The sequence below is a fragment of the Chelonia mydas genome, chromosome 7, assembly GCF_015237465.2.
Source record: "Chelonia mydas isolate rCheMyd1 chromosome 7, rCheMyd1.pri.v2, whole genome shotgun sequence".
Taxonomy (NCBI): Eukaryota; Metazoa; Chordata; order Testudines; family Cheloniidae; genus Chelonia; species Chelonia mydas.
Window position 1 is genome coordinate 116,838,808 of NC_057853.1, and position 13,716 is coordinate 116,852,523.

General features: G+C 44.5%; 1 protein-coding gene across 1 annotated transcript in view; it reads right to left on the reverse strand.

The window, feature by feature from the left end:
- Window positions 1-13,716, reverse strand: part of SORCS3 (sortilin related VPS10 domain containing receptor 3) — a 501,281-nt gene that overhangs the window by 112,384 nt on the left and 375,181 nt on the right. Inside the window, exon 7 of the mRNA XM_037905076.2 lies at window positions 10,820-10,938. Within this exon, the coding sequence (XP_037761004.1) occupies window positions 10,820-10,938 (119 nt within the window). The remainder of the gene's footprint in view (window positions 1-10,819; window positions 10,939-13,716) is intronic.

Below are 13,716 nucleotides of genomic sequence, written 5' to 3' on the forward strand. Positions count from 1 at the left end.
CTTGTAACAACCTTTTACATACTTGAAAACTGTTATCATGTCCCCTCTCAGTCTTCTCTTTTCTAGACTAAACAAACCCAATTTTTTTCAATCTTCCCTCATAGGTCATGTTTTCTAGACCTTTAATTATTTTTGTTGCTCTTCTCAGAACTCTCTCCAATTTGTCCACATCCTTCCTGAAATGTGGCACCCAGAACTGGACACAATACGCCAGTTGAGGCCTAATCAGTGCAGAGTAGAGCGGAAGAATTACTTCTTGTGTCTTGCTTACAACACTCTGGCTAATACATCCCAGAAGGATGTTCACTTTTTTTGCCACAGCGTTACACTGTGGACTCATATTAAGCTTGTCGTCAACTATGACTCCCAGATCCCTTTCTGCAGCACTCCTTCCTAGGCAGTCATTTCCCATTTTGTATGTGTGCAACTGATTGTTCCTTCCTAAGGGCAGTACTTCGCATTAGTCTTTATTGAATATCATCCTATTTACTTCAGACCATTTCTCCAGTTTGTCCAGATCACTTTGAATTTTAATCCTGTCCTCCAAAGCGCTTTCAACCCCTCCCAGCTTGGTATCGTCCACAAACTTGATAAGTGTACTCTCTATACCAGTATCTAAATCATTGATGAAGATATTGAACAGTACCAGACCCAGAACTGATCCCTGTGGGACTCCACTCGTTATGCCCTTCCAGCATGATTTAATTTAATTTATTTTGATGAACTTTTACTTTTCCTAGAAACAAACTTGCTGCCATTGTAAATCCAGGAGATTATTATACCTTTTCCCACCAACACTGCTTTTTATTTCACATTTGATGAATGTCACCCAATTATTTGCTCTATGCTCATCAGTCATGCTCAGCACAGAATTAGCTGGGTTTGTTTTTTTCCTTCTCCTTTGCTAATGACTGGCTCATTAATCTAATTTTCTGGATTTCTATTTTACAGTTTAATTGTGATGCTGGCCAGTGGAAAGGATTCCTTCGAAGAAATGTGTTTGCTATTAAACACCTCAGTCTTTCCTGACTTGTGTTCTCTCTTCCCCTTTCCAGGGCTGGCTCTACCTCCTCTTCAAATCTGTTCTCACTTGTGTTTCTAGAGTAGGCTGGGTTTGCTCTTGGTTTTATTTACTTTGGTAGCCATATGAGAACATGGGAAACTTCCATAGAAAGAAGAAATTACATATGCTGGCCCATCACACATCATGACTCACTTGACAGTTCTATAGCCTCTATCAGAAATGGATGACAACTGGCAGGCTTTCATGCACGTAAACAGAATTATGCAATAATTACTACGGAATCCAATCAGCTCCGAATTTTCTGTGGTGTGAAAAGAACAACGCTCGACTCCTGCACACTAATGCTCTATTGAAGGAAATGGTTTTTCATCCCTTTTTCTTAAGCCTAAGGCAGAAGAAACTTTACTTAACCAAAAATTACACAGGCCATTTGACAGGAGCCTAGGGACTGAAAAAAAAATATGCCACTACCTTTGGTTTTAATAGAGAGGCCTGGTAGTCAGGGCCCAGTATCCAGGGTCCCACTGTGATCCAAGCAGCCAGAAGTGGCCCTCAAAGACTAGAGATCCCAGCATGCAGTGCTCTATTTTGTTCTCAACTGTAGTCTTTAGTAGCCACCCCTCTTTGTGGTCACAAGGGGCGTTTTAGAACAACCTGAGGTCCATAGCGCCAAGCTGGCTTGTAACCACTGTCCTAAGGAGTGTCTATCCTCTTCCCGATGCTCAGATAATTTGCAGAAATGCTGAAGGAACACACACGTGCTAGTAGCCAAGCAATGGTTGGAGCTGGGCATAGAACAGGCAAAGGAGCGGTCACACTGCTTTGCTAAGGGCTTGTTTCCTGAGCTTAGGGCATGTAAGGAGCTGGAGGACTAGATTCCAGGTCTGCAGGACTCGGAATGACTGATGCTTCCACACTGCCAGCCTGCAGCGACAGCAGAGCTGTGATACATCCCCTATAAACTGTGTTGGGGGACGAAGCACCACAGGAAATGCCAACCACAGAAGATCCAATTGACAGCACTCCCCAAAAACTCTGATTGGCCCCAGCACACTATTTAAGCATGGAGGGAGTTCTAGGAAGCTATCTGGGCAACCTGGAAGTACTTGGCCTGTTACTGGAACAGACCCTGCGGTCGTTCCCTGCTTCGGACTCTGTCTCTGTTCTTTAGCTCCGATTCCTGACTTGACTCCACTTTGACCCTTGGCTTGACTCCTGATCCCTGACTCGGGCTTGAACCCCTGACTCGACTTCTGGCTCCTACTCCTGCTTTGACCTCTAGGCCTGACTCCTGGTCTCGTCTGCTAAGCCAGACCTTCCACATGCCAATCATGACAGGGCAGCCCCACTACTCTATACTCTGGCCTCTCCTCTGCACAGATCATGGAGTTGGATGGTTCATGACAATGGGGAAGGGACACGTGTCTAGCAGAGAAGCGGGACTGAAATGACCAACAGATAGTGTGTTCGGAAGGACAAAGAATCTAGTCCAGACATGGCACTGGCCAGCAGGCTAAGCATTTAGGTATTTCGGTATTTAAGATTTCACTGGGAGTTAGGCAGTGGAATAGCTTTGAGGATTTGTGTCTAAGGTACTATTCCTCTGACTAAACATAACACAAAACTAGTATTTTACCAGCCAAAATGGGATAGTTTCCTATGGCCCAACTTTTTCATCGTTTCTTTTTCTTCAGTGCAGTGAATGGGGACAACTGCTATATTATAAAAGTAAACTCCCAGCTTCCTTCTGTCAGTCATTCTTTGGATAGTAGTTTAGAATAAGGCACTAGGCACCTGTTTACTGAGAATTATTGCCTTCAGCGAACCCCCTTGCTTTTTGATCACAGGGAACCAGCCCTTCCCAGTAATGAAATTACACTATAATGAGAGGGCAGAAGCCCAAAGCGCAGAAGCAGTGGTAGAATGCCACAGCATTCTCTGTATTGAATTTGGAAATGTAGCATAGTAGGATCATGCCCTATTAAGCCTACAGGTTGCTATGTTGCCTACTTTAGTATGGAATTGTGTTTTCATGGCATGTAGGTGTCTATATATGCTATACATTAGCTACGTATCTGTCTAGGTTTTTGAGGCCTGGCCTGACAAAGCCCTGACTGGGATGATTTAGTTGGGGTTGGTCCTGTTTTGAGCAGGAGGTTGGACCAGATGACTTCCTGAGGTCTTCTTCCAACCTTGATATCCTATGATTCTATAGGGTAGACACATAAAGGGCTTAATGTTTCTAGGTTCTGAGCAGCCTCCTACAGCAGTCAGTCAGGTAACTGAAGTTAGCACACAGTCACATTACCCGAGATGCTGTCCTCTCTGCTTTGAATAAGATATACTGTGGTAGCTCAGATACATCTATGCAGTATATAGGGGTAAAATACTCGACTTTTTAATGACAACTTGTGTAGTAAACGTGCACAGAGTTACACCCAAGATATCAAACAGACAACACAGGCAGCATTACAGCTGGAAACCATGCAATTTCCCTGCCCAGAAACCGACTCGAAACGCACATGATTGTATATATTAAATCTCTTTTTGAAGGATTTTCAGAGGAAACATTTTTCAGTCTGCCAAGCACTTTACATCTCCTGCTGCAAATGCAGCTGATGTCTCAGACAACGTGTCGAGGAAGGAGTGGGGAGAGGACAAAGAGAGAAATAAAAGAAACGATGGAATAAAAAGCCCCCTAGAAACAAAATAAAAGACCAAAAAAAAGGGAAAAGTTCCTCAATTTTTACCTACAGCTGTTGAGCTTTGAGTTCCAAATTCAATAATATTTGCCATGGTAAAGATGAAACAGTTCCAGGAATGGGGAAAGTAGACGGGTCACCAAATAGGAGAGCACCTAACTACACATTCCTTTATGGCACTGCCTTATAAAAGGTTTTAACTAGCATGTCTCTAGGATTCTTGTCTCCCCCATTGGAGCTTCGTTTTGTATTTTAAATGGGTGTAGCAGAAGATCAGCTGTGGCAGGCATTATTCACCAGTAAAACAGGTGTAAACATGTCAATCATTTAAAAGTCTTCATCCTATTAGTTTCATAATCAGTTTTTAATAATGTCTTAAATAGAAGTCTCAAGGACCAGCAGACCCAATAAGTCAAAGAGAACTCCATTGTCCCACGAAGCCACTCTCTTTGCCATTGATTGTGAAGATAAAAATCAATCCCAGCTAAGGAGGGAGAAGTTAAAAATAAATTGTGTGGATTGATTTCTGTTAAGACCTTTTGTCTCTCAGTTAAAAAAAAATGGAGGAAAAAAGTATATCTATTTGAACATGGTGTATTTAACTTCCATGAAAATAGAGAGAATGATCCAAGCTGGGGAAATCAAAAGTTTAACCCCCACCATATCTAGTTTCATTACTGTGAGATTTCATGGTCAAAAAAATCCCTCTCTCTCCTAGGTGGAAGGCTAGTCCTGTTTGTCTTCAAGTGAATTCGTTGCTTGTTGAAGTTGTTACATTGACAGTCCTAGGAGATGACATCAAGTAGCCACATAACAGGTGCAGCCTGTGTCAATTATACTTGGGACAAACGTCTGCTCACCTGATAACACTGGCTTAGATTCAGAAAAGCATACCTATTCAGCAGAGTATTAAGCACATGCTTAACTTGAAGCACATGCTTAAGTCCCGTTGAAGTCATGTGATGAAGTGCTTTCCTGAATTGAAGTCAGAGCCTGTAAGACACACAATGATATTAATAGGCCAGTTTTATTAGTTATTTTTGATATGTTAAATTTATAGAGCGAGTTGGGAAACGGTCATTTTCCCCTCATGAAAAGGTTTCAGCATGCATTCTTCTTGTTTTTGTTGAAAGACTGTCCACATTTTTTAGGTTTTCATTGTACATCTGACAAACAAAATTGTTTTGGTTTTCAATAGAAACCCCCAAATTTTGGACAAAAATTGGAATTTTTCACTAAAATTTCCATTTAGTCAAACAAGCCCTTTTCCAAGGAAAAAACATTTCAACTGAAAGTTTATGACCAGCTCTATTAATTTGATTCCTATGCTGGCAGTCATTAAAAAGCCAATATTTATGCCAGAAGGAGCTATCAGAGGTCCCACCGTGCATGAGCCACATTCATTTGGGGGCAGGAATAATTCCGTGGAATTTCAGCTGTGGAATTTCTAGGGCTAACTGCTCTCACTGATACCAATGGAAGTAACTCCATGTAAGTCAATGGAATTGCAATGGTATAAAACTATTTTAAGTAAGTCAGGCCTTTTGCTTGCAAAATAAGTTCAGGTCTCAAAGCACTTCACAATCTTCTTTAACGGGTTTATGCTTACAGCGCCTCTGTGAGGCAGGGAAGTGCTATTAATCCCCCAAGATAGGGAACTGAGACAGAGAGAGAGACTAAGTGACTTCCCCACTTAGTATGTGCAGGAAGTATGGGCAGGGATGGTGTCCCTAGCCTCTGTTTGCCACAAGATGGGAATGGACGACAGGGATGGATCGCTTGATGATTACCTGTTCTGTTCAGTCTCTCTGAAGCACCTGGCATTGGCCACTGTCAGAAGACAGGATACTGGGCTAGATGGACCTTTGGTCTGACCCAGCATAGCTGTTCTTATGTGGCAGAGCAGAGAATTGAACCCAGGTCTCTCAAATCCTAGGCTAGGACCCTAACCACCATCCTTCTAGACAAATGACTGGTGGTGCAGATAGGGGAGGAGAATTTTGCCCTAAATTTCCCAGAATCCAGTCATCTAGAAGAACACCAGTTGACAGAGCACTTTGCTCTCACACCACCGTACAGCCAGGCTGCTAATGACAAAGTGACTGCTCCCTGCTCACACATGATAATACCACAGACACAGTCTGAATCAGGAAGAATGCAAGCCACAGTCAAATTGCCCCCCTGCCCCTAACATCTCTGTCTTAGCTCCCTTATCATCACCATCTGCAACAAGAGCAGTCAATACAGCAGCGGTTCTCCAGTCACGCTGCTATCACAGCAACAGCGATTGATTAGAGGGAGTCGCTGATCCGGTAGGTGAACACAGGTGCTCAGAGCAGCCACTGATCCGAGAATCACTTGATTTGCGGGAAACCGGAGTCGAGAGAGAAAAGCCCAGTTTTAAAGGTGCTCAGGAAACTGAATAACAAATGGAATACCACAGAAGGTGCCCAGATATGAGGAGGAATGAGAGAGACAGAATGATAGATATTAACAATTAACTAGGCAGTGTCTGTGCACTTCGGGGCTAGCCACACAGCCCTCGTTAGAATTACATCCTGAACGCTCCTGAGCAGCTGAATAAATATGCCACATGGGCTGCAGGAGGAAAGGGAGTCTATGGTCCAGCTCTTTAAAAAGAGCTGGGATAATGATTATTTATTGGTCTCCATCATGTGTCCCTTTGGTTAATGGTGCAGGGAGCTTCCAATCTGAAGTGGAAATGAAGCAGATCCTGAGGCAAATAGCAATCCCTACTGATCGAGGATTGAGGCGGGAGGGTCGATCCAAGTTCTTCTCACAGTGGAAGGTGTTCAGCTCCAAAGGGCTGGTTTGGCCCACTGGAGAGAACGGAAACCAGCCACAAAGTTCAGACCAGAAGCCAAGCTTCCCCAAGGTTCAGAGAGGGTTGGATCTGGGGATTTGGTATGGATTCATCTCTAGTTTCTAATCCAAAATAACACCCACCTATTTGCTCACTCTGCTGCCCTGTAGAACCCTGTCTAAACTAGAGTTCAGACCATGTTAGCCTCCATTGTGTTTGGGGCTATCCAACCCAGACCACGCCCTACCATCCTAAAATGACCCAATTCGCATGCAGTTGCCTTGCCCCATCTCTGTCCTTCAATGCTCACGGATTACAGTTGGTTCAAAGACAATGGCCAAGGTCTGGTCCAAAGTTCTAAATAGACCCCGCCCCCTCCAGGCTCCTGCAGATCTTGATAGACGTGGGAGCACAGGGGTATTAACTAGATGATGAGCTAAACTAGCAGCCCATCTGATATGCCAGCAGCACTTCATCAAAGAAAACTAGAATCTTCAGGCTACACATCCCAGAATACTTTAATATTATTGTCTTTATAGCGGGTAGGTGATTTTTCATTGAGGGTTTTTTTGGGGGGGAGGGATGAGAGGGGGGCCAAAATGCCTCTTCAGCCAAGCGGACATTGTCATGAGAAAAATCTCCATTTTAAAGTCTTTTGGGGCTTTACTGAAAGAACAAACATGTTTCAGTTTTTGGAAAACTGAAAACTTTGGTTCTTGACCACCTGAAAAAGTCTCTGAAAAACAGAGAGGAAAATGAATAGCTACCTTCAGAATGTTTCCCTGGAAATAAAACACATTTCCAACCAGCTCTGTAATGTGTAAATCCCCAGAGATCTGAAACAGGGATCAGGGCCCATTCTGCTAGGCACCGTGCACAGGTATAACAAAAAGACTGTCCCCGCCCAAAAGAGTTTACAATGTAAACTTTACCCAGGAGAATACAGCAGCAGCTCAAGTAATTATCAGCAATCCACATCTGATAGGCAGCTGTGGATCAGCTCCAAGGCTGGATTCAGAAAGTGAAACCAGTTTGGTCACAAGCAGACTCACGCAGGATGGGCAGTGCACTACAACTACAGAGAAAACTATGGGCCATCCTGTTTATCACTACCAAAGCTTTTTTTTCTCCTGCTGATAATAGCCCACCTTAATCAATTAGTCTCATTAGAGTTGGTATGGCAACACCCATTTTTTCATGTTCTCTCTCTCTCTATATATATCTTCCTACTGTGTTTTCCACTGCATGCATCTGATGAAGAGGGCTTTAGCCCACAAAAGCTTATGCTCAAATAAATTTGTTCGTCTCTAAGGTGCCACAAGGACTCCTCGTTTTTTTTGCTGATACAGACTAACACGGCTACCACTCTGAAACCAGAGAAAACTACTTGATGAAAATGTAGTGGAAAAAATTACACCGATTTTAATGGTGATGTTGCAGCTGAATGACTCACAGACCCCCTTGAAAGTAGTTATTCGAAAGCATGTTAAAATAATAATATATTTTGGGGTTATTTTTGCAAATGGCATTTTTTTTGCAAAGGGCAATTTTTAGATGATGTTCGCAGTCATACAATACAGACCCAGTTCCGGCTTCAGCAACAGTACAGTAAACTCATTAATTTAAATGAGATTCGACAGGTGTAACTGAGGGTGGGATTTTGTCTTAAATATGTAACTTATGCATTATTGTCCAAGCTCAGACATGACTGTGCTAGGCACCTTAGAAATAACAGATCAACCTGATAGCTATTCAACGTGCGATGAGTTTAATTCATAGAATCATAGGTCTCGAAGGGACCTCGAGAGGTCATCTAGTCCAGTCCCCTGCACTCATGGCAGGACTAGGTATTACCTAGTATTATCATTCATATGAATGACAACCGGAATGTGGCCATTCCTTCTTTAATTGAGTCAATCATAATATATGTTTATTGTGTCCTCTCGTATTCATCTTCTTGCCATGTGAAACAATCCCAATTATTTCAATCTCTCTTCATATTAAAATTTTCCAAACCTCTAATCATTCTCATCCCCCTTCTCTGCATCTCTTCTAATTCTGCAAAAACTTTTTAAGGTGGTCACTACTGCACGTAGCATTCCAGAGGAGGGCTACCCACTCATTGTAATATTTCCCCATATTATTTTCCTTATTATGCACCCTAACATCTGATTAGCTTTGTTTGGAGGTAAACTGAGCCACACAGCTTTACTTCTGCTGCGGATCTGACCTTGTTAGCCTCATGATGAACTCAGTTAAACTGGATATACACTGGTGGATATCTAGATAGATGTATACACTAGCTGACATCTATATCTCCAGATTCATTCTGGGGGTAGAGTGAGATCAGAATCAAAGCCTGTGCACAGATCTCTAATGCAGCTGTTAAAGCTCAACACGGTCTTAAATGGTAATTTGTAAGTTATTTAACGTTCAAAATAATATTAAAAAAATCTGCCAATTAAGTCTAAATGAAATGCAGAGTGAAGTACATTTAAGACACCTCATTTAAAGTGTTGCCAAATATTTTTACTTGGAGTAATTAGTGACTATTAATTTGAGCCCCAAGCACTCCATTTCCATTGGTTGCCAATTTAAGGCAGACAGAGGCTCACACCATGCAGGGTTCCCCAACACCCATACAAACAGTTCAACATCCCATGCCTTGTTCTAGTGCAGTGGAGAGCTATGGAATGATAAACTCTTATCAGGTGTGCTGTAAGCCATAAAGGGACACAAAAGCCTGGGAACTCTCTAGGCTGCCGAGATAAAAAGCCAATGTAATGCAGGCTCTCTCAGAGGTCTGGTGTACAGTAGATGTTTACCAACATATGTATGGGTGTCTCCAGTTGCAGACACATAGGTTACTAAGATTTGCTAGTATATTTTCTAGAGGCAGAAGTGCTAATTACATCAAAGGAGCTCTACCCCGCCCCTGGCACGGAGCTAGTGATCTCCCCAGTTAAACAGTCACCTAGAAAAGCCTTTTTTTTCCCAATGGAAGAAGCGATTTTGCATAATTTTTCTGTGGAAAGAAAACAAAAGAACAAAAAGCCCACCAGCTCTGCAAAAATAGAGAGCTCTTGAAGGGCCAAGCCTCTTTCTTTGCTATCCACTCCCATTCCCCCCCCCCCCCAACATCAGCATCATCTCTGTCAAGACTTGCTTGGATCATCTGGGACCATCTCTCACCAAATCATTTCTCTGCCATTGCAGGGCTCTCGGGTGCTGCTGCACCTGGGTACCTCCTGTTCTCTGCTTGTGGCACACCATAGTGGAGCCTCCCGAGGGCTGTAGTACTATGGTCTAATTCTGGTTGGTGGCATGGGCGTGAGAGTGGCTGCGTGGTGATGAAGGCCTGCGTTATGCCGGAGATCAGCCAGATGATCTGGTCGTCCCTTTTGGCTTTGAACTCTAAGATCACCACCAAACTCAATGTCTTCATTGCTCAATCCTCTCCCATTCACAAAAACCTGGATCCTGGTCTCCTCCTGGGTGAAACTTTCTCTGCAGCTTCTCTCTCATAGGGTGGCCATTCTCTCACAAACACCCTTGATTTGTCCCCAAGGAATATGATGGGGAGCAGTTGGGCTGTTCCATCCAGCCCCTCGCCTTCTCGGGCAGTTTCCTCCTTCATATTCTCCCCTCCCCATCTACAGAGTGGTCATCCGTCCCCCACCTCCCACAACCTCCTTTCCCTTTGATTCTGCCTTATATCTTCCTCTCTTCCCAAATCCCCCTGCCTTCCTCTCTAGTAACTTTGCCTTCCAAGCTGATCTCCTGTCTGACCCATTAGCTTTCTGCCTCCTTGTCTGACTGCCAAGCCTGGATCAACTCTTCTATTTTCCTCAACGGCCGCTCACTCAACATTGTCTTCACTGGACACTGCTTCTCTGCTCTCGCGATCAAGGCTATGGTTTGCTAACAGGTGCTCCGTGGCATTTTCCAGACAACCATAACAACAGTCTGCACCTCCACAGTGGCTTCCATTTGAGGAATTACAATCTGCCCTGTAAGGTGGGTAAGAATCATCATATCAGATAAGGAAGCTAAAGCACTGAGAGATCAGTCAACTTACCCAAGGCCAGGCAGTAAGTCTGTGGCAGTCAGGTATTGTTCCCAGGCCTTTTGATTTCCAGTCCCGTGCCTTACCTCAAAACTATCCTTCCTCCCTCCGGGAAGAAGAAAACATGCTCTATAGTGCAGCATCTACCTAGCCCCAGCCTGCCACGCCATGCCCCACCTCCCCCAGATAGTGTGTCACTGTACCTGAATAAAGACATATTCATCCTGGACAACAAGCGAGTTGGTGTCGATGGAGCGCAAAAATGGTCCGCTTCTGGTAGTCTCCGAGCACTCCTGGATCCGACAGGTTATATAGTGGGCATCTGTAATAGGAGCATAGGCACACGTGAGAAATTCCTGCCCAGGAGCTCATGGTCCAAAAACTTTATAAGCAGCTCAAAAGAAGGGCACAGAATGGAAATGTCAGCCTAGGCTACGGTATCCTGGATATTAAAGTTAAACGGGTTTGCCATCCTCATCAGATGATCACCTGATTAGGTCAGGAAGGAATTCCACCCCCTATGTAAACCACTGCACTCATTTCTATCCAGGGTCTAAACTCTGTGTACTCCTTATAAACACATCAAAAATTCATTAGGCCCCCAAGGCGTAGAAAAAGATTTCCCACCCACACAGACTGCTCTCCTTCTATCCACTACATACGCCTATTCAAACTCATTCATACCCTCTCCCAAAATCATCCAAGCCCTGGGGAGATAGATGAGCCCTGCAGCATACCCCAAATGTCAGCAGATCTGGCCCATGATGGCCAAGGAAGGAAATCAGTTCCAGGGTCTAGCCTCTCCTATGAAATGCGCTGCCATTTTCTGTTCAACCCGGGAAGTCATTAGCCTTAAGCCTCTTGGCTGACCCCAGCTTTTGTGGTATCCCACAGAGAGAGAAAGCCAGCAGCCAATCGATATCGGATTTGGTCATGACAAATCTTACAAATTCCTCCAGAAGTTAATCGACAGCTAGCGCAGATCACAGAGCTCATGCAAGACATGCCCTTGGCACGAAGCACCGTGGTACCCTACGCCAGCTGGAGTGTCCCAGGAGCTTTAGGACACAGCTCCTTGTGCACTGACTGCAGGGGTCTAAAGCCAAGAGGACAAAGACATGGGAAACTATCGGACAAAACAAAAGGCTGCCACACCTTTTTGGCAAGGACACTTGATACAAAGCGCTACCTGGACACTCGCGAGCGGCTGGGGGTCTAAGAAGACCCTCATGCTGCTGACTCCAAGGAGATCAATTCATTAAGTCCTTTGGGTGACTGTGTCCAAAGAACAAATGTAATTATGATTTGGGAAGTGAAGATGATTCATTTAATGCTGTATAAAACATGCATATAGAGACAGTCCTTCCCCAGAGAGCACACAGTCTAGAAGACATAAGAATAGATGCACAGAAAGGAGTTGTTTTAGGTAAAGGCCCCAAATCTATCTCTCCCCACCCCCGCCCCTGCAAACACACACTTTCACTTCTGTGTACTTCATTGAGTAATCACTTTAGCTCTATTGACTTCAATAGAACTATCCTGATTAACTAGCTCGGGATCTGTGCAGAGCCTTTAGGAGCAGCTCTAGGAGAAGGTGGTGGGGCCATCACACTGTGGCCGGAACACCATTCCATGACTTGGGAGCTGCTTCTGAGAAGGCGTGGGAGCAGGAGGAGGACATGAATAAAGTATTATAGGAAAGGACCCAGCTCAGCAGGTAGATTAATTACCAGGCACTGCGGTGGGGAGAGGGGGGAGAATCCAAAGAAGACTGACCCAAGAGGTAGGCAAGTCAATATGGAGCCATGCAGGGCATGGTAGTTATGGACAAGAGTCTTAAACTTGATGCAAGTGGAACTGGGTCTATCAATTAAGAGAAGGCAACAATGTGGTCTGGTCAGTGGCACTCTGCCTACTTTCTATTACCTCAAAACTATTCATAGACATTAAGCCTCCCAACACCCTCATGATGTGGGTAAGTATATTACATCAGTGTGTCACATGGGGAAACTGAGGCCCGGTCCAAGGTTGCATGGCAGGTCAAGCAGCAGCGCTGGAAATATAGGGCAGGAGGCCACAGTCTCTTCCTCAACAGCAAGGCTTCAAAAGGAAAGCTCTTCATAAGCTACCTGTTTTGTCCTACGGACGCTGTGGAGAGCTAAGTTGATGGCCCCTAGCCATTAGTATTCAGGCACAGGCCAGCCAGTGCAATGGAAAAGGAAAAAATCAAGTAATGATTAATGCTATAGGAAACCTTCCAGGCCACACAAACCATTACTCTGATCCCTTGACAGCTCTGCTCTCGCCCCTGAAGATCACATTTACCAGCTTGCTAAGCTTGGGAGGAACAGGGGAGGGAAAAGAAAGGAACATGAGGTCAAACAAGAAGGGTTTTCATCTTGGACCCAGGAACTGTATTCACATTCCATGATTGAAATGCTTGCTCAAGACAGCGGCAAATGCTGACACGCAGGGATGCTCAAAAAAGCACCATAACTTTGTTGATTGAGGCACTCAGCAATCCAGAGCACACGAGGTGAGGAAAAAACAAACTTGCTAGCCTTTCGTTGGAGCTGCTGCTGCGAATGGGCCTGCCCGCCAGTAGGCTCAGACCAACGACTCCCTTGAGAGCTGGCTGCATTAATGCAGCACCACGGCTCTCTCAACGACGTGCTGCCCGTAACACGGGTCTGCCCTGCAAAGTGAGTTGGGCAAAGTCATCGCAATTTTGACCAAAGGAGAAATGGAACTCAACAGGTAATTGAAACAAAATGGCTGCATCAGGATACTAGCCAGACGGAGGTTAGCCTTCTCCAGGGCACTGCTATGGGTTGTTGTGTTATTAGCTATTAGTTATGTGCTATTGTGTTATTATGAGTAGTCTAAAAGAGAAATTGCCGCTGGGACAGAATGAGATTCTTCCTCTGCGGAAGCATGTGGTTGAGAGGAAGGATGGTCTCATGTTGAAGTCACCAGACTGGCAGGCGGGGTTTTCTTCAAGACTCTGACACAAGGGTACAGAGAAGGGCAATACATGTGATTAGGGGTATGGAACAACTTCCGTACGAGGAGAGATTAAACAGACTGGGCCTGTTAGAAG